Source organism: Typopeltis vanoorti, chromosome 4 (genome assembly GCF_054136105.1).
Source record: "Typopeltis vanoorti isolate ZY-2024b chromosome 4, IOZ_Tvanoo_1.0, whole genome shotgun sequence".
Classification (NCBI taxonomy): domain Eukaryota; kingdom Metazoa; phylum Arthropoda; class Arachnida; order Uropygi; family Thelyphonidae; genus Typopeltis; species Typopeltis vanoorti.
In genome coordinates this window covers 149,099,210-149,121,859 of record NC_143552.1, presented here as the reverse complement: position 1 = coordinate 149,121,859, position 22,650 = coordinate 149,099,210, and the positions used below count along the sequence as shown (strand labels likewise).

The 22,650-nt window shown below is 37.0% G+C and overlaps 1 protein-coding gene across 3 annotated transcripts in view; it reads left to right on the top strand.

The window, feature by feature from the left end:
* LOC150107746 (proton-coupled zinc antiporter SLC30A5-like) overlaps positions 1 to 22,650 on the top strand; it is a 271,156-nt gene that overhangs the window by 229,265 nt on the left and 19,241 nt on the right. For all 3 annotated transcript variants that reach the window (XM_090391508.1, XM_090391507.1, XM_090391506.1), the window contains one exon: positions 3,903 to 4,129. In XM_090391508.1, the coding sequence (XP_090247634.1) occupies positions 3,903 to 4,129 (227 nt within the window). The remainder of the gene's footprint in view (positions 1 to 3,902; positions 4,130 to 22,650) is intronic.

Genomic DNA, 22,650 nt, shown 5'->3' with positions numbered 1-22,650 from the left:
TTACTGTAGACATCTAGGATATCCTTATCTTCAGTTTTCATGTCATCTTTGATTAATTTTATAATGCTCTTTCCACCATTTCTATGCTTTTTTGATAGCCTCCAAGCTTTCTTGATATTTACCTTTTACACGTAGATTCGCCTCTTATATTTTACGAGGGTGGTCTGAAAAGTTCTCAGCCTCGACCATAGATAGCAACACTATCAGCAAGAGTTTTTTTTTTTTTTTTTCTAAGTTGGTACATCTGTCATAAGCATCCATGTGAAATTGAAAGTCATTCTATCAAGTAGTTTGTTTTATACAGCTGTCTGAAGCAAAAGTGTTGTCTGTATCCCTTGAAATGGATAAAATTGAGTATTGTGCGGTTGTCAAATTCTTTGTAAAAGAAGGTTTACTGCAAAAAAGAAATTCATTCAAAGTTCATAAGGGCACTCTCCTCCTTCATTTTCGACAATTAAGAAATGGGCTGCCGAGTTTAAATGCGGCCATACCATCCTTGAAGATAATCCACGTGAAGGATGGTGTTGTTGTTTTTTTTTTGGTGTTGTTACACTCCAAAAAGCGTAACAACACCAGAAATCATTCATTAGTGCACAATATGGTATTGGATGACTGGCGAATCGAAGTGCGTGAAATTGCTGAGACTATAGGCATTTTAAAAGAACTTGTAGGATACTTGTAGCATTTTGCATGAAGAATTGCAAATGAAAAAGTTTTGTCCAAGATGGGTGCCACGCTTGCTCACAGATCAAAAATGCACCTCTCACAAAAATCTCTGAACAGTGCTTGGAGCATTTTAACAAGAATAAAACTGAATTTGTGCATCGATTTATTACTATGGATTCACCATTACACACCAGAATCCAAACAACAATCAGAACAGTGGACAGAAGCCAGTTGTTCAGCTTCAAAGAAGACAAAGTCAGTTCCATCAGCAGGGAAAGGTCATGGCATCGGTGTTTTTGGATGCTAAAGGCATTTTGTTTATAATTATCTTGAAAAGGATAAAGCAATAACCGGGTAATATTATTCTGATCTTTTAACCAGACTAGAAGAAAAAATCATCTTTCATCAGGACAATGCACCTGCCCACAAAGGTTTTAGACAATGGGAAAATCAAGGGTTCTGCACTATGAATTGTTGGAATATCCACCATGTTCTCCAGATTCGGCTCCCTCTGACTTCTATCTCTTCTCAAAACTAAAACTCTCCCTCGCTGGTCAGCATTTTTCTTCAAATCAAGAGGTGATTGCAGCTGTAGAGAGGTATTTTGCAGATCTCACTGACAAAGTATGAGGGACGGGATAATGGTGCTATAGCATCACTGGAATAAATGTATTAGTCTTAAGGGAGATAATGTTGAAAAATAAAAATAATATTGAAATTATATAAATTCCTTTTTTCATTGTTAGGCCAAGAACTTTTCAGACCGCCCTCGTACTTTGTCTTATTTCAGGCATCTTTCAACTTATTTGCTGGGAACATTTGGTATGCTTTCTTTTTTCCAGAATTGCTTCTTTCACTTTTTGTGTCCACTATGGCATTCTTATTGTTTTGTGCTTACCAACAACTTCAGAACATTCCTCCCTAGCTTGAATCACTCAGTGTTTTTTTTTTCGCATTAGCCAATGAGTCACCAAAGTTTGATTCTTGTTTTCGAACTCTCATTTTTTCTTAAATAATGTTTGTAAAGTTGAGTCTACAGTTTGCCTGTAAAAGCTGCTCAACTTTAATCCCTTTTAAAACTTTTTATATACTGTTATTTTCACTGTGATACTCATTTTTATCCTACTTAGCACTAAGTAAAGGTTGCTTTCAATTTCAAATCCTCTATACTCTGGTATCCTGGACCAGCATGAAGATATCACTAACAAAAATGACATAGTCAATGTGGCTTTTCTTATTTCGTGTCTGCTTTTCATGTGAACTTGTGCACATCTTTATGTTGGAACATGTTGTTAGAAATGACCAATCAGTATCCTGAGCAGAAATCCAGCAGATACTTGCCATTATTATTAGCCTTATCCTTTTCTCCAAATTTTCCCAAAACATTTCTATACGTCTATGGCACCATATACTCTTTCTTTAATTTGAAGTTTAATTGAAGGTTATGAAGCTTGTGTAGGCAAGAGCTCATTTTGTGTCTGAAAGATTCATAATTTATGATTTTCATGGTACAATCTGCACAGTTCATTCTGATGATTTGGGATTAGTGACATTAACATAACATTTCATAATTTAAACATTAGTTTTTCATTTGTATAATTTTATACTCGCCTAATTTTGTCTCCCATTGTTGTATGCATTTGTACATTTTCGTGTGCTATTTTTCACAAAAGTAATGGTGAGAAATTTTACATTTTCTCACCATTACTTTTATTTATGGGTGGTTTTCCTGTTATATGTAGCATTGTCATCAGTGCATGATTTTACTTTGTCTATCGATTGCAATATCATTTGTTAGGAAATCCAGTTAGCTGTCATGAAGGGCTGAACTTTTGCTGTTTGTACTAGTGAGCTTAAAATATCATTGGTTCTCTGAAAGTTAGGTCCAGACTTTACAATGCTCGTTATATTCGATCATCTCCTTATAGCGGTGTTCACTGTAATATGCATCTACTATATTTTCTGTGATTGTGCTAATTTTAGTGTTTCTGAGACATTCCTCCCTACCTTGAAACCTTGAGTAACCAAGGTTTGATTCCTGTTTTTGAACTCTCATTTTTTCTTAAATAATGTTTGTGAAGTTGAGTCTACAGTTTGCATGTAAAAGCTGCCCAACTTTAATTCCTTTTAAAAACTTTTTATATACTGTTATTTTTACTGTGATACTCATTTTTATCCTACTTAGCACTAAGTGAAGGTTGCTTTCAATTTCAAATCCTTTATACTCTTGTATCCTGGACCAGCATGAAGATATCACTAACCATAATGACATAGTCAATGTGGCTTTTCTTATCGGCTTTCCACGTGAACTTGTGTGCATCTTTATGTTAGAACATGTTGCTAGAAATAACTAATCAGTATCCTGAGCAGAAATTCAGCAGATACTTGCCATTATTATTATTGCCTAATTTTCCCAAAACATTTCTATACGTCTATGGCACCATATACTCTTTCTTTAATTTGAGTTTAATTGAAGGTTATGAAGCTTGTGTAGTCAAGAGCTCAATTTGCGTCTGAAAGATTCATAATTTATGATTTTCATGGTACAATCTGCACAGTTCATTCTGATGATTTGTAATTAGTGACATTAACATAACATTTCATAATTTAAATATTAATTTTTCATTTGTATAATTTTATACTCTTCTAATTTTGTCTCTCATTGTTGTATGCATTTGTACTTTTTCATGTGCTGTTTTTCACAATTTATTTTTCAAGAAAGTAATGGTGAGAAATTTTACATTTTCTCACCATTACTTTTGTTTATGGGTGGTTTTCCTGCTATATGTAAGTTGTCATCAGTGCATGATTTTACTTTGTCTACCGATTGCAATATCATTTGTTAGGAAATCCAGTTAGCTGTCATGAAGGGCTGAACTTTTGCTGTTTGTACTAGTGAGCTTAAAATATCATTGGTTCTCTGAAAGTTAGGTCCAGACTTTACAATAGCTTGTTATATTCGATCATCTCCTTATAGTGGTGTTCACTGTAATATGCATCTACTATATTTTCTGTGATTGTGCTAATTTTAGTGTTTCTGAGACATTAGTGTTTGTAATTAGTGAAGATGTAATTTCACTTATGTTATTTTTATTTGAGCAAGTTTTGAATATTAATGAGTTGTTCTGGGAGGTGTCATATTTTCGTCTTTTTATAGCCACATATTTGCTAGCAGTTATTGAATAAAAATATTAATTATACTTACATGGTTTGATATGTTTTTTTTTTCCTTCTAGGTGTTTTCCTGCATGTACTTGCCGACACACTCGGTAGTGTTAGTGTCATTACATCATCTCTGTTAATTGAGCATTTTGGATTATACATTGCTGATCCTCTTTGTTCACTCTTTATTGCTGTCCTTATCTTTCTAAGTGTTATTCCTCTTCTGAAGCATTCAGCATGTGTGCTCTTGCTACAAATGCCTAGGCACATGGATATGATTATCAACAGTGCTCTGAATAAGGTAATATTTTTTGTATTTAAATAATTGATGGAATTACAATTGTGAATTCTCTAAACAGATGTTAATTCTTAAATTTTTCAGACAGGCTGTAGTGATTTCTTTAAAGGTGCAGTAGATATATCTTATTTTTCACTTCTACTGAAAACTAAGATATATCTTAGTTTTCAGTTTCAGTAAGAAACTGAAAACCTGTGATGTGCTGACTTAGAAATTAAATATGTAATGCTTGTAAGATATGTATACGATAATTCAAATAACATTAAAGTTCGCAACAAACCGAGTCTCATGCTATAATGTAAATTCATCTCACCTACTCTGATACAGCTTTCCCACAGCATGAGTGTACCCTCTGGATCACACTGATGAATTACACTAATATTCCATCTCTTTTATGGGTTAATTTATTATCTAATATATAGATTTTTATTGGCTATTTAAGAAAAATAACAAAAAATCACCAAATCCATTCCAAAAATATCGGACTTTGCCAATATCAGAATCATCAAATTCCTGATATATACCCTTAAGGGGTGTACAGGATTTGATAATACTACATGAAAAATTTACATCATTACTAACTTACTATCTACAATATTCCTCCAAATCAGTCGGTTAAATGTTAAGACTCCAATACTATCAGGTCTTATATTTCTGTCTTCTAAGACACTTTTTACTGTATCAATCCATCTATATCTTGGTCTTCCTCTGGGTCTTTTTCCTGCCCACCTGGCAGACAACGCCTGTTTTGCTAATCTTTCCTCTCCCATTCTGCTTAAGTGACCATACCACCTAAGATTAGCTCTGCTAATGCATTCCTGGATGCTGACAGTATCAAGTTCTTTTGTAATATCCTTGTTTTTAATATGATATTGCCATTGATGCTATCTGTTCATGCCGCTAATCTTTCTCAGGACTCTCATATATGTGGTCTCTAGTCTTTGGTCAAGTGTTTTACTTCTAACCCAGCTCTCAGGTCCATAAGTTAAAATTAGTTTAGACACTGTTTTATATACAGTAATTTAGTGTTTTGGCTAATTTTTCTCTTATTCCATATAAATGTATTCATTTGACTTCCTACCATACTAGCTTTGTTGATTCTGTTGTCTATTAACTTACCGTCTTCACTAAAATTTATGCCTTAGTAGCTGAAATGTTTTACTTGTTCTATAAGTTCTCCATTCACAATGCAGTTGATATTTTCAACAATTCTGCCTATTTTCATTCTCTGTTTAATGCTGACCTTCATATCATATCTATTACAACAGTTATTCAATTTAGTCAGAGAATCTTGGACTTGCAGCAAATTTATTTAGAAGTATAACATCGTCTTAATTTCAAAGAGCTGACAATAACATTTCCAATTTTGATATCAGGTTTAATATCCTTCGTAATGTGATCCATATAGATAATGAATAACAGAGGGGATAATGTACATCCTTGTCTGACACCAGATTTAACATTAAACCATCTTCCTGTACTTCCTTCAATTCTAACTGCTGACTTAAACTCAAATAAAGACTAAGTATTGCTTGATATAATGCTCCATTGACACTACATAACTGTAGCGTTTGGAATAGCTTCTCTCTTGGCACCTTGTCATATGCCTTTTCCAGATCAACAAAACTTAAATACAGATCTTTGTTATATTCCCATGATTTCTCAACTAACTGTTGTAAAGTGAAAATTTGATCCTGACAGCCTCTATTTGGCCTGAATCCAGGTTGTTCTTCACCAAGCTTTTCTTCTACAATCCTTCTCCAACGTTTCTCAAGTATACTTGCATATATCTTACCAGGAACACTCAGTAATGAAATTCCTTTGTAATTCTCACATTCATTTTTATTTCCCTTTTTATATATATGGATACTATGAGAGCTCTACTTCAATCATCTGGAATTCGTCCCTCTGTCCAGGTCTTCTGAACTATGCGGTGCAGCTACTGTACGACTTTTATACCTCCATACTTGGACATTTCTGGTCGAATATCATCTGCTCCCGTATGGAGGTGTCAGCATTTTCCCTTCTGGAAGTATAGTATTATTTAAATGTTAAGCTAGATCACTTGTTTCAGTAAGAGCAAATATTAAGTAAAAAAGAGAAAGCAAATTGAATGTTGTGGTATCATACCTGTTGCTATATAATGTCATGTAATAAAATCAAAAGTAAAACTGGTCCCAGATGCTAGAAAGTTGATCTCATAGGGAGGTGTCAGCATTTTCCCTTCTGGAAGATTGGGTTTATCATCTTGCAAAACAGGCAAATCAGTCATTAAAACACACACACATGCATGCATGCATGCATATCCACACACACAATATACAGCCACAATACACTGTGCAAATAGTATTAACCACCCTATCAACGCATTAATTAGGTTTTACAGGACCAGTAAGTTACTTGACCATGATAGGCTATTGAACTTAACATGCATGGAAAAAGGGGAAGTAAAATAGTCATTCTAATCATATGCTATTTGCAACAGGGCATGTAAATATAAGTGTAATAAATTTAAACTAAAAATGATTTTACTTTCACTGGGATTGAAGAATTAATTCATTCATCATATTTTTAATACACAATACGCTCTCAACATAATCTTAGTTACTTCAGTGATGATTCCATACAGCAGCATTTTGTTTTGTTTTTTCTGAGCTGGAAAGTAAATTATATCATCATCAAATTCCTGACATGTACCCTCAAGGAGTGTATAGGATATGATAGTACTACATGAAAAATTTACATCATTACTAACTTCCTATCTACAATTTTCCTCCAAATCAGTCTGTTACTTGTCAAGACTCCAATATTATCATTATCAGATCTTATATTTCTATCATCTAAGTCACATTGTACCGTATCAATCCACCTATATCTTGGTCTTCCTCTGGGTCGTTTTCCTGCCAACCAGACAGAGAACACTTGTTTTGCTAATCTTTCCTCGCCCATTCTGTTTAAGTGACCATACCACCTGAGATTAGCTCTGTGAATGCATTCCTGGATGCCGACAATGTCAAGTTCTTTCCTAATATCCTCGTTTTTAATATGATATTGCCATTAATGCCATCTGTTCACGCCTCTAATCTTTCTCAGGACTCTCATATCTGCGGTCTCTAGTCTTTGGTCAAGTGTTTTACTTCTGACCCAGCTCTCAGATCCATAAGTTAAAACTGGTTTGAACACTGTCTTGTATACAGCTAATTTAGTGTTCTGACTAATTTCTTTCTTATTCCATATGAATTTATTCAATTGACTTCCCACCATACCAGCTTTGCTTATTCTGTTGTCTATTTCCATATTTAATTTACCATCTTCAGTAAAAATCGTGCCTAAGTAGCTGAAATGTTTTACTTGTTCCACAGATTCCCCATTCACACACCGCAGTTGACATTTTCAACGATTCTACCTATTTTCATTTTCTTTGTCTTTTTAATGCTGACCTACATACCATATCTATTACAACAGTTATTCAATTTAATCAGGGAATCTTGCAAACTTGTAGTGAATTTATTTAGAAGTATAACATCGTCCACATAAAGCAAAGAACTGACATTAACATTTCCAATTCTGATATCATGTTTAATACCACTTTCTTTCATAATGTGATCCATATAGTTAATGAATAACAGAGGGGATAATGTACATCCTTGTCTCACCAGATTTAACATTAAACCATCTTCCTGTACTTCCTTCAGTTCTAACTGCTGACTTATAACTCAAATAAAGACTAGTATTGCTTGATATAATGCCCCATTGACACCATATAACTGTAGCATATTGAATAGCTTTTCTCTTGGCACCTTCTCATATGCCTTTTCCAGATCTACGAAACTTAAATACAGATCTTTGTTATATTTCCATGCTTTCTCAACAATTTGTCGTAAAGTGAAGATCTGATCCTGACAGCCTCTATTTGGCCTAAATCCAGCTTGTTCTTCACCAAGCTTTTCTTCCACAATTCTTCTCAACCGTTTCTCAAGTATGCTTGCATAGATCTTGCCAGGAACACTCAGTAGGGAAATACCTCTGAAATTCTCACATTCAGTTTTATTTCCCTTTTTATATATGGGTACTATTAGAGTACCTATATATAAAACTACTCCAATCATCGGGAATTCGTCCCTCTGTCCAGCCATTCTGAAGTATGCAGTGCAGCCACTGTAAGACTTTTATACCACCATGTTTCAGCATTTCTGGTTGAATATCATCTACTTCTGCTGCCTTTCCACATTTCAAGCCTTTGATGGCTTTTTCTACTTCAACTATGGATATGTATTCCTGACTGTATGCCTGTTGAGTGTTTTTTCCACTGAGCTATCACTGCTCGTTTCATTTAGCAATTTATCGAATTAATTACTCCATACTTCAAGGATATCTTTTTCTCCTGTTTTCATGTAACCTTTATCATCTATAACTCCTTTTACAGCACTCTTTCCTCCATTCCTAAGCTTCTTCAACAACCTCCAGAATATCTTACCACCTTCTTGATATTTATTTTCTGTGTTCTTGCCAAAGTCCTCCCATGCCTTTTGTTTAGCTAGTTTTACACAGTGTTTAGCTTTCTTATATTTGTCTCTGTATTCTCTAAGAGCACAAGCTGACTTATTTGTCAGGAACTTTTAATATGCTTTCTTCTTTTCCTTCACTGCCTCTTTAACTTCCTGTGGAGTTCTGATTTTTCTATCCTTGCAGACAACCTCACCACATGCCTCTCTGGCTGAATCAATCAGGGTTTTCTTCAAGGCTTGCCACTGAATCTCCAAGGTTTGGTTCCTGTTCTCCAACTCTTTTATTTTTTTTTTTCAATAATCTTTGTATATTTTAGTCTACAGTTCACATCTGAAAGCTGCTCAACTTTTATTCGTTTTAAAACTTTCATACATGTTATTCTTTTCAGTACGAATGCTCATGACTAAATAGTGATCGCTACCAATTTCAAATCCTCTGTACACTCTAGTGTCCTGCACCAGGTAGAAAACATCACTATCAACAATAACATAGTCAATGAGAATCTTCTTGTTCCTTGTCTCTTCTCTCCATGTGAATTTGTGCACATTTTTATGTTGGAACATTGTGTTAGTAATAACCAGTCCATGTCCTGAGCAGAAATCCAACAGGTATTTACCATCATGCACCATAAAAGAGCAAAGTCATCATAAATGACTTTGCTCTTTTCTCCAAATTTTCCCAAAATATTTTTGTATGTCTGACAATCATTTCCTACTTTGCTATTTAGATCCCCAACAAGGACCAACTTTTGCTTTTTCATTGTGTCAGTTGCTTTTTCTAAAGCATCAAAAAATTCCTCCACTTCTACCTTAGTAGAACCTTCTGTGGGACCATAGGCACAAATAAGTCTCATTGTCCAATTCCCCATTCTGATATTTGCCCACATAACTCTACTTGAGACTGCCTGCCATTCCAGAAGATTAGCCGTATTTTGTGTTGAATACTATGGCTACTCCTTCTTTTCCTTGATTGTCATTTCCTAAATATAGCATTTTGTATTTATTGTTCAGAAAGATCTCACCAGTTTTTGTCTTTTTTGTTTCAGTCACCCCTATTATATCAATCTGGTACTTATCTAATTCCTCAGCTAGCTCCATTTCTTTGCCATTCAGGCTTCTTATGTTGATAGTACCGATCTTTAACTCTGGTGATGTTAAGTTGGGGTAATTATACTTTATTATTATTATTATGGGCTACTCCAGGGAGTCCCAAGACTCGTCAAGAGTGGCCCTATATATCATATCAAGTGCTATCCAATCTATCATACTTTGCTTTGAACTCATTATAGGAAGGGTCATGGCAACCACAACAGACAGTGGCAACTTATTATACTCATTCACTACTCTCCAAGCAAAAAACTTGGTTCTAACACCCTTGCTAACTACACTCTTACTCAGTTTCTTTGAATTCTCTCCCCCCCCAGTTCTCTCACCACCAGACCTGTTCTGAAAAATTTCCTCTGAATTAATCTCAAAAACTCCTCAGTAATTTGTATATCTCAATCATATCACCCCTTTTCTGCCTATCACCCAGTTTCTGTAACCTACAAATCTTCAACCTGTTCTCATAAGGTTTATTCCATAGACCTGCTACCATCTTGGTCACTCACTTTTGGATCCTCTCTACCTCCTCTTCATCACCAAGAAACCGTGGTGCCCAGATCTATGCACAGTAGTCAAGATGGAATCTTATCAAGGTCTTATAAATTGGAACAATAACCTGCTTTTCTCTGCTCATCAAAGTATTCTTCAGTAACCAAGTAATCTGATGAGCTGCTTTAGCAACTTTTGCTCTGTGCCCTCTAAACTTTTAACTCCCTATCCACTAACACTCCCAAGTCTCTGGCTTTGTCAATGGAGTACAGTTCCACCAATGTGGTGTACAGCTGTAATCTTTTTATCCCAAAACCTTACACTTTGCCACATTAAACTGACATCCATTCTCTTTTGCCCAGTCTGCCAATCTATCCAAATCATCTACAAATCACTGAACAGTCCCTCTCGGATCCTTTCCAATATTTCTAATGTACAAATTAAACATTAGTGGTCATAGAACAGAACCCTGCAGCACACCACTAGTCACAAGCCTTCTTTTGGATTCTACTCTTGAATAAACTACTCTCTGTTATCTCTCCATCAACCATCCTTCTATCCATCTCACCAACCCTATATCCATCCCCATATGCTGCAGTTTACTGATTAGTATTGCATGTGGTATTCTGTCAAAGGCCGCAAAGTCCAGTAGTATCACTGTAAACCCATTTCCTTTATCCAACTCAGCTGTTGCTGTATTATAAAACATGAGCAAGTTACTGAGGCATGACCTACCTTTCAGAAAAACCATGCTGCCCCCCCCCCCATACAATTTTCTATTTCCATTTATCCATTCCTGTATTTTGCTCTTGACCAACTTCTCCAATACTTTGACAACAACTCCTGATATGTTGATTGGTTGGTAATTTGCTACATCAGTCTTGGTGCCTCCTTTAAAATGCTATTTTCTCCCTCTTTCCATCCCCTCGGGACTAACCCAGTTTCGCTCACTGCTTCACGTAACACTTGAGCTGGACTATTTAATCCCACAGCTGTATTCACATTAAGATTCTGTAATATGCTATGCACCTCCATTTCATTTACCCCAGTTCCCATATAAGCCTTTGACTCTCTCATTTCTGCAATATCACCACCTGGATGATATACTCTTGTGAAGTGTTCACTACTATTTTGACTGATTCAGTTACCTCTTTACCATCATCATTCATTAAAATCATTCTGCCATATAGATTCTTTCTTTAACTTGCAGCTTATCGAAAGAACTGTTTGGGATTATCTTGAGCCTGCATTGCTAACTTCCTTTTGTTAAATTCTGAATGAAACTGAATTTAAATCTATTTATGTTTCATTCAGATTTAACATGCAATAACATTCCCAGGGCCAATATTGGTATGTCAGAAGAAATAAAGCTAATTGTAATTTATAAGCAACTTTAGTAATTTGAGTAAAACTTTTCTATGCATCATGTTGTAAATAATTATTGTAAATTTTCTAATGTTTAAACTATGTGGATTTTGTGCAAATACTTGCGTATTGCCCGGAGAAAGATAATCGGATTAGATAGTGATGGTGTTATACCCTGATAAGTTGGAACAAAAAATATTTCATCTTATCTTTGTATAACAGAGCGAACACACAATAAGAAACATTATACCATGCTTGCCAAGTTCAAGATGGGGGGTGGGGGATGTCCAAAGGTCATAGAGCAGCAACGCAAAGGAGCAGTTTGTCCCAGGCAATCGTGTGCTGTCAGCGCACATGGGATATAGTGGAGAAAGCTGGACGCCGTGATGTGAGCCCATGTGAGTGTGTTGGGTGGACATCGCAGAATGCGAGAATCGCCAAGAAAGAAAGGTGAAAATATAAGGGTCTAGCACCCCTGAAAAAAGGCTTTTTGTTCCTGGATCTCCTGGTGTTCGTCTCGCGGTGTCATGGGCAGGTGAAGGGTGGCAGTGCCTCCATTCCGGAGGGTTTTGATAGAGGCAGCAGTGGAACTAGACATAGTATCTCTGCGGAAGGAATAAGCCCGGCCGTCCATAGAAAGCCAGATTGGAGCACATCGACATTTCGTCTAGGGAGAGGCAAATTCCGGTAGACCTTTGATGCAACGCAGAGCCAAGGGTAGATAAGTAGACTTTATTTGTATTTTGCTGATTGTGAATGAAAGATTTGTACCACGTTGTAAAAACAGAAGAAAGAACATTAATGATATTAATTAGGACTGAACTGTAGTGATCTATTGAGGGTTACCTTAAAATCTTACTGTCTCCTATTGTGATAGAGTTACATAATATGTTCTAGGAGGTTAAGAATATGTTTAAAGTAAGGAATTGCTTTCAATGAAGGGATTGTAAAAGATATAAATGTTATCTTGTGTGGTTTGATTGAATTACTAAAGAAATTAGAGAGTTATTGTGATAATCATGCATGATTAAGGTATTTAAGGATAAAAATAAGAAATCTTACTTCAGAGATTTACAGTTAATCATTTTGAGTATACTTATATTATTGTAATGTTCTAATTCTATTCTGACTGTCAGGAACTCCCTAAAGGTGGGAATTAAGCTTATTGTATTGTATGTACATATTTATGATATCTAATAAACCTTGCTTTTGTACCCAATTAAGACTTTCTGTGATTTCTGGAATCCAATACACTGCTTATAAAAACGTACTACGAACCTAGACGAGAGACTAGAATAAGAATAGATTTTGGCCATGTCTGCGAAATTACAAGGTATCACTTAAGTACTGTCTTGGGATCACCTCTTAATAATATTGTTTAATCTAAAAGCACTAAGCGCAGCGAAATATAAATTTCTGAGTGTTTTATGAGGGGTTGATCTCAGATAATCTGATACTCTGGTATTGGCTCGATCTCGAGGCAATTCCTTTGTCCCCCAGAGGTACCATGTGATATCTGAATGAGAGTTTAACGGAGATTTGACCCAAAGACTAAAGAATAGATATATGAGTAGAAAGTAAGACACAACAATGGTCTGAAACTAAACACGTTCACCAAGTAGGACATGCACACAGGTTCCCTCCGTAAAGCATGCTAGGGGAGAGTGTGGCGCTGGGTGCTGGAAAAAGTAAGGTGTTGTGGGAAAAGGGAGAGAGCAGGATGACGTAGAGAGGAAACATCGGGCATGTGATTTATAAAGCGTAGCAGCGCTAGTTTGTGGCTTTTTTTCTCTTCCCTCTAAATTGGAGTGGTCTTTGAGATAGTGGTCGTTGGAGCATGCTGAAGTGTCTATGGCAAGTTCTTCAGTCAACAAGTAGTCCAGCAGAGTTCCTGATCACCATGGAGATCGATATGCCATGTCAAGACAGTCGACCTGAGAGCGGCGAGCCAGATTTACCTTTTGGCAGAGATGTGTCTAGTCCGAGTCCATTAGTCAAATAGTGCAGATGAAATCAATTAAGAGAAGGATCAAGGAAACGAAGTTCTTACGAGATGTATGTGAAAGTCGAATAATTCCCCAGCCTTTGGTAATATAGAATTTTGATCTGTTATGTAATTGTGTTGAGAGGAACAACCTGTAATTGTAAAAAGGACTTCAGGCTTATAATGTCTCAATTAATGAAAGGACTAGAGATTATGCTAAAGGAAGTAGAGGAACTTTAAGTTTTGGATGGAGGAATTGTGTGGAAGCTCGTTGAGATAATTTTGTTATTGTTAAATGAACAACTTTTAGCATTGTTATGTGTAAAATGGATAATTGACCTTTGAAATAATGTTTTAACATATTTCAGGAAAATTAGAAATTTTAGTTGAGTATACTCATTCCCTAAAGTTAGTGCAATTCCATGTCAGAATTTGTTCATAAAGTGTAAATTGTCTGATTTTGTAATTAAATGTTTTCTTTAGTATTAATTGAACTTGCCTGATTTCCTTGCTATTGCACTGCTCATTAAGTTAGAACCAAGGCGGGAGGTAAAATACAAGGGAGGCTATGACTGTGAAATGAATTTTAGTTATTTGATGAATTTAGAATTTAACAAAAGTGCTTAAGCGATATTAGACAGTGTACTATACTGAGTTCTAGTTCCTTGATTTTGCATTGTTCAATAGTCTAGGATTTAGGGTGGTGCAGTATAATAGAAATTTTCTCTGAATCTGAAAAGGCACTGGCACCAGCACTGAAACAAAGGAATTGGTGCTATCCAACGGCAATCCCTTTGTCTTCAGTCCATGTGCACTACTCTTAAGAACGTTTATCATCCCAGATTAAATATTGAGACTGCATAGGAATTATAGTGTATTAACTTGATGCATCGAGCAAAGAACTTTTATTGAAATTAGGTTAAAGAAATTATATGACGGAATAAGTCAGGATTAAGATCATAAATCACGACGTTAGGAGGAAAAAGAAAAAATATTATACTTTCATACTCTGCTTTTGCCTCTCTTACAACACTATTCCTGTGCCTTGTATTGTTCATGTGCATACTGGTCACCTTTCTCCTTAAATTCCCTCCACAGTTGTTTCTTTATTTTGCAGCTGCAGCTTTATTATTATTATTATTATTCAGGCCTCCATGGAGTCAAAAGACTCATCGTGGGAGGTCCTTCCTAGGAGACACAAAGTCTATCAAGACTGATCATGGGAGGTCCCTTCTAGGAAACACAAAGTCTGTCATACTACTCCTTAAACTCATTGACTGTTCTTGCTCTAACCAATCTATCAGGCAATGCATTCATGGTTCAACCACCCTCCATGCAAAGAAACCACCCCTCACCCTCTTGCTCACAGTTTCCTTCTGTAGCTTCCATGGATGGCCCCTTGTCATCACTTCTTCCCATTGTTCAACCAAGCGAAAGAACTCCCCAGTGTCAACCCTGTAACCACCTCTCAACAATTTAAAAGTCTCAATCATATCACCTCTCCTCCTTCTATCCACCAAACTCTGCAGTCCATATTCCCTCAGCCGATCCTCATAATTAACATTGTGCAGTCCTGAAATCATCTTTGTTATCCACCTTTGTACCCTTTCCACAGTTAATTTATCCCCTTCAAATCCTGGGGACCAAATCTGAGAACAGTAGTCTTAAGTGTGGTGTGATCAGGGTCTTATACAATGGAATGATAACTCTTTTATCTCTGCAGGTCAGCATCCTTCTCATTATTGCAGCAATCCTCTGTGTTACCTTCACCACCTTTGTAATATGTCCCCTGAATTTCAGGTTTCTGTCTATCATCAACCCTAGATCTCTTATCTCCCCTGCTTCCTCCAGTATAGCTCCTCCGATAGAGTATGCAGCGTCCCATTGATGTGTCCCAAACCTCAAGACCTTACATTTTGCTGCATTAAACCGACATCACCCATTCATTTGCCCATCTATCTAGCTTATTCAAATCCTCTTGCAGGGCTACCACATCTGCACTATTACTAATAACCCTCCCCAGCTTCACATCATCCGCAAACAACTGACTATCCCCTTGTAATCCACTGACAATGTCATTGATATAAAGGTTAAACAGTATAGGTCCCAGTACTGAGCCCTGTGGGACCTCACTTGTAATCCTCTGCCTCCTTGAAACTGCCCCACCATACACAACTCTCTGATACCTATTGGACAGCCAATCCTGAATATCCTGAATCCAGTTGACCAAACTGACATCCACACCCATGTGCTGCAACTTAAATATCAGTTTATCATGTGGCACCCTATCAAATGCTTTCGCTAAGTCCAAGGCAGTATATGCTTTTCCCTTATCTACTGCTCTTGTAACTTTATTACAAAAGGCTAGCATGTTACAAAAACAAGAGTACTTAACAAATCCATGTTGACTCTCACATATAACATTACCCTCATCTGCACAATGCTGTATACTGCCCTCACTAATTTCTCCAAGATCTTAACAACTATTGATAACACACAAACTGGCCTATAATTAGATACTTCCAGTCTGCTTCTGCCCTTATGCAATAGCACTGTCTTCCTTCCATTCCCTGGGCATCTTTCCTGTAGCCAGACTTTCGTTGAAAAGCCAGATCAAAGGAGCTGTCAGTTCTTTAGCACATTCACTGAAAACTCGTGGTGAAATACCATCCAGTCCCACAGCTTTACTGACATCCAGAGTACTCAGTATTTGGAACATACTCTCCTCCTGCACCTCTAAATCTCGAACCTGCCATATCCCTCTAGTATTAAAATTTACTCCTCCAGGATGAAATACTTCAGTAAAGTGTTCATTGAACAATTCCACTATGTCCTCTGGATCAGTCACACTATTCCCATTTTTATCCCACAATGTCATTCTTCCACAATGATTTCTCCTCCTACTGGCCACATAGCTAAAAAATTCTCTAGGATTTTTTTGGATCGGCCAATCTCTTCTCATATTCCAGTTTTGCCTTCCTTACCATACTAGTCACTCTCCTGGCCTGTGTCTTATATTCTTCTGCTCTTCACCTGTCTCCTTATATCTCTTCGACAGCTGCTTCTTCACATGCAGTTCCTTTTTAATATTGTTTGTCATCCACTTTACTCTGAATTGTGTCCTCTTCACTTGTGGAATACAGCTTACTATCGCTGCTAACAAATATTCCTCCACAATTTCCCAAGCACTAGTGATATCCTGCCCTTCCAATTCTGCTCTCCATGGAACTGCCCCTAGTTGATACCTGAGACTATTATAATCACCTGCCTTATAATTCCACATACGTTCCTGTCTTTATACTCCTGCATGTCTACTCATCTTCCAAATCAAAACCACATGGTCACTCTCTCCAACTGGTGGTTGAGATGTCATCTCAGTTATTATCAACTCTTTTGATGCTATGACCAAATCCAAAACTCTTGAACCTCTTGTTCCCTCTATCATGTTGCCTAAATCATTTGTCCCTCAAGAATTCTAGAAATTCCATTCCCTTATTGCTGCATGCATCTTCCTCTCCACAATTTATACTGCTGTAGTTAAAATCTCCCATAACAATCATTCTTCTTGCACTTGCCAATCTCAACTATCTAAACATCTTCTGGTCCCTATCCTCTGTGCTCCTTGGTTTGTAGCAACACTCCACTAAATATCCTGTCTTGCCTACCTCTACCTCACACTGTATGCTTTCAAAATCATTATTGTCACTGCCTTCAAAAGCCTCCACTCTTAGAAGACATAAGTCATCACTTATCATAAGCAGTACTCCACCACCACGCTTTACCTTCCTATCCTGCCAAAAAAAGTGCAAAACCTGCTACTTCTATTCCTGTTATTATATCCTCTTCTGCCAACCACGTCTCTGTGATCCCAATAATCTTTGGCCAGGCTGATGCTATCAGCGCCACCAATTCCTCTCCTTTATTCCGCATACTCCTGGCATTAGTGTAAAGCATAAAAATGCCACTGTTTCTATATCCAACATTATCCCTTCTAGACTCCACTGGGCTCAGTGTTACCTGATGTCGTCCTCCCTTCTCCCAAGTACCCATTCCCACAAGAGGCCACCCCTGCTACCATCCACCCTGGGCATTCTAGTTTCCCTGCATTGACACAGCGACTCGTACAGAACAGCAATCTCTCCAGATGCCTACGTCCTTCCTCATTCAAATGCAAGTGGTCTCTTGCATACAATTCCTTTCTGTCTTCAAACTCCCTCCAAGCATCCACATATTCCAATCCTCTTTTCTGATACATTCTAGCTATCATGTTATTCAATATTTCTGCTCTTCTGCTCAGCTCGTCACAATCATGCCTAGGCAACATGCATACTATCTTTCCTCTCTGCATCTTCTTTCGTACAACCTCAAGCAAGAATCTCATATCTCTTGCTGCCCAATTTACTTTACCTCTCAAGTCATTTGTTCCTACCATCACAATCATCTCATCCACCCTTTCACCCCTCTTAATTGCTATAGCCACACTTTCTATCGTTTCTGCAGGCAGTCACTCCCGATGCATCCTATCTTGCACACCACGGATCATTGAGTCCCATACATTACACCTCTTACTGCACTGTTACTTGATTGCTCACATCCATCCCTCACTCTCTCTCTCTTTCTTTCTCTCTCCTCTAACACTTTCTGTGTTCCCCTACTTACCTGACATCCCTCTATCCCTGGTTCTAGTGCTCCCTCGCATTCTTCTCATTCCCTCTCTCCTCTTCTATCATTTCCATAACACTCTCTCATTCCCTCTCTTCCTCTGTTCTTATTCTCTCTCTTCTATTATTCCCATCTCTCTCTCATTCCCTCTCTTCCACTTATCCTATTCTCTCCTCTTCTATCATTCTCATATATATCTCTCTCTCTCTCTCATTTCCTCTCTTCCACTTATTCTGTCCTCTCCTCTTCTATCATTCACATAACTCAATCTCATTCCCTCTCTTCTACTGTTCCTATTTGCTCCTCTTCTACCATTCCCATAACTCTCTTCCTAGGAAACACTCCAACTCTGATTCGCCTTGCATTCATCTCTTTCATTCGCTTAATCTCATCTTTCACACTTCTTGTCTCATTCCCTAGACATTCCACCTGCTCTTTCAGCTCATCGATCTCTCTCTCTCTGCAAGTCAGTTACTCTTATTTGCCATTCATCCTCCGAATTGAGACCATCTCCGAAAAATTCACAATCTTTCAACCTTTCCATACTCCCCGCTCTCATTATTTTATTCTTATTTCTCTCGCTATTCTCGCCCTCTGTCATACCACTCATCTCTCTACGTGGAGAATCTCCTGCCTCTGATTCAACGAGGTCAGTTATAGTAATCTCTAACTCACCAAAGTTCCTCCCATTGCCTGCATTTTGTGCATATACGTATTTCCCCTTCTTTTACCCGCCACATATACAACCTCCGGGACTCATACATTCCACAAGTCCTGCATGCTACAAAGTCTCATATTATATTACGCAAAATGGAATCCTTAAATGGGGAGGACTTGGTGATATGCCATTTGTAATTTTAACTACCACTGCCACCATTATTCAAAATAGTATTGAGGAACTATTACAACTAAATGCTAAATAAGTATAAGGGAATATGACTATATAAGTAAAAGTACAAACAAAATACAAACAAAACTTTTAAGTATACTAAATATAAATAAAATAAAACTAAATAATGAAAACTTATGCTATCTTTGTCTTCTCTTCCACCGTCATTCATCCGATTTCGACCCCGTCTTCTCGGTAACCAAAATACACAATATAGCGATAACAACTGACTCCAAAAACAACCACTGAAGGACATTCGTATTCCAGAAAAACAATGTAGCACAAATCTTGAAGAAGTCAGACTATTCACTGATTAAAAAGCACTTTTTTCAGAATAGCTCAAAACCCCCGCCACATTCTCCGGCGACTCTAGCGCTTTTTTTTTCAGCTTAATGATGATAATCTTCCATTTAACTCTCGCTTGATTTACTCTCCTGACTCTAGGTATTCAGTCTGCCATTACCTTCCTCAAACACTTCATCAATTCCCAAGCACCATTAACATCCAGCTCTTGCAGATTTACATGCCATGGCACCAATCTAAGTAACTCCTAAGCTTGTCATACTTACCAGCCCTGTAATTCCACATATACCCTGTCTTAGCTGAAAATTCCACACATTTGGCCACCTTCCAGGTCAAGACCATATGATCACTCTCATCAGTTGGTGGCAATGTGGTCATATTAATTATAGACAAATTCTCTGATGCAATCACTAGATCGAGCACTTTCAAACTGTAGTGTATTCTATCACATGCTGTTTCAGGTAATTATCCATTAATAACTGCATGAATTCCATTTCCTTTCTCCCATATGTCCTCTCCTCCTCCTTCCAATCTATGTTCCCATAGCTGAAATTCCCCATAATAATTATCTGTCCTCCACTCATTATTGAGCCTATTTGCTGAGGCATACTGTCTCCATCATCTTTTTCATCTCCTGGTCTATAACAGCATCCAACTATATATTTTTTTTCTGCTGGCCTCTATCTCACACCAGATAGCCTCAAATGTGCTATTTTCACTGTCCTGCAGTTTAACTTCTACTCTCTTTGGTTGCAGTTCATTGGCTATTATCAATAACACTTCCCCTACACATTCTTTTCTCTCTCTATCCCCCCCCCCTGAACACACTATATCCTTCATATTCTATCCCACTAACTATATCATCTTCTGTTAGCCATGTCTCACTAATGCCAATAACGTTTGGCCAGGCTGAACTGACTAATGCCAAAAATTCCTCCTGCTTGTTCCAAATGCTCCTGTCATTAGTGTACATAAAGTGCAAAAGCTCCTTAGGCCCACTGCTATCTTGACACTTTATACTAATTATCCCATTCTGGTTTGTTACCAGTGGTACTAACTTAGGCATGTTATTCACATTCTTACACTCATCTGCCCCACTGATGCCTGCATATCCACTCAACAGCCATCCCCTCCCCCAGCTAAAAGCTCTAGTCTCCCTGATTCTGCACATCCACTTTGTTTACCACAAACTCCACACCACTCCTCTTGCATAAGTTACGTATTGGGTCATTTGCTATTATGGCCCCTCCTTCTCAGCTATAATCTGTCATAACATGGCAACAGACTTACTATCTTAATTCTCTCACTCTTTTCTTTTGCTACTTCCAGTAATTCTTTCATTTCCTCTCTCTCATGCCATACTTTTCTTATTTCAAATTATTCCCAGCCAATATGGTCATCTCTTTCACCTTACCCTTTTGTGCTCTAATAACCTCACTAATATTATTAATTTTCACACAATTACAGCCATCTCTTCACTCTTTACATCAGTTATGCTATTCTTTCATTCAACACTTTTACTCTCTTTCTCTCATGTCACATTTAATCTCTCTTTTAATCCTATCTGCTGTTACATCACACATTTTCAAGCGTAATTTGAGTTCCATCCACTACTTTGATCTTGCGACCTGAGACGCACTTTTGATCCTTGCTCTCTCTCATAGCGTTTTCAGCACACTTTCCCACCACTGTCACGTTCAAACTAAATTCCATCTGCTTTTGGTAATGCGTATACTTCACAGACATTGCACTGCACGAAGAGTCTTTGGCTAAATTCTTTAAATAATGACACCTTAGAAGCCATTGTTCTGCTTCGCATCACTGTTATGTGCTACTGTACATAACTTACCATGCAAAAGACTAAATTAACAATATTTAGAACTTTAAATTTAAAACTAATTAACTTCATGATACAGTCTAATTGTAACACAATTTTTTAACTGATAACACTATTTTTTTTTTAAACTGAACATAGCTTTTGGAGCTCTCCAAACACAGTCATAACACAATACACCACCTGGTATTCTCAAATAACTTCACAAGTATATTCTTGTTTTCATCATGTTTTATCATTATTTCTTTTGTTTACTAAGCGTGAGCAAATAAAAGTTTGCATATAAATTATTTTTACATCTAGGATAATTGTAATATATATGGAGCAGTTCACTTTACGTCATTTTCCTTCACATTAAGGACATCTTAATGTGAAGTAAACTTCTCTGATATGTACCTAGCCCTTATTTTGAAGATATTTGCCATGCCAACTTTTGTTTGCTTACACTTGGGTAGAATAAGGATGAAAACAATATAACTTCTTATCAAATATAATTTACTTTTGTTCTTATCTCTGATTTGAAACATCATATTATCACCATATCACCATATTTGATGATATGGTGATAATATGATGATTTTGCTTCTTACATATGGAAATGTGACTTTTCGCATTCATTGAGATCACAATAAATGTCACAACATGTAGGTAGCAAACTCTTTCCATGAAGCGTAACATAATATGTGCCTAAAAAGGAAGTGTACTATGAATTACAGGATGCTAAGTGAACTTGCTGTAAAGTTAACTGCTTTATATACAAGTGGTCTAATTGTAAAGATATTTCAGATGAAATCTTTTTGTCCATGTTTAGAATAAAGATGAAAACAAGAATATAATTTCTTGTCAGATATAATTTAGCAATTACTTAATTTGTTTAGGAAGACAATGAATATGTAGACTTTTGATGAGTAAAAATCAGTTCTAAAAATGCGTTAAAACTGACTAGTTTTGCCATAGATACTTCTGGCTTCTTTTCATTTTTATATTATTTTGGCCAAATAAGTCCAATGTATTTCTCTTTATAATTCTTTAGGAAGAGTTGTAGCAGATGTATTTAAGATGACAGCATTGTTACAAGGACTAAAGAACCATTTCTTGATTTCCCATATGTATACACTAGATTGTTATTGTGTTAAGGCTGAAGTGCTGAGAGGAACTCATGTTGGAGATTTAATGGAGTGAAACAGGAGTTTCATTCCATTAAAAAGAGTGATCGGATTTAAATAAAGAGACCTCGGGGACCACTGGATATTCCCAAACTCATATGAGTGTTCCTTGGGTCATGATCTGGGTGGTTGTGGCCTGGTGGGGTGGTGCATTGTCCTGCTGAAACAGACCATTGGCTGCAGGATGTGCGAAGGCCATGAAAGTGTGTAAGTGATCAGC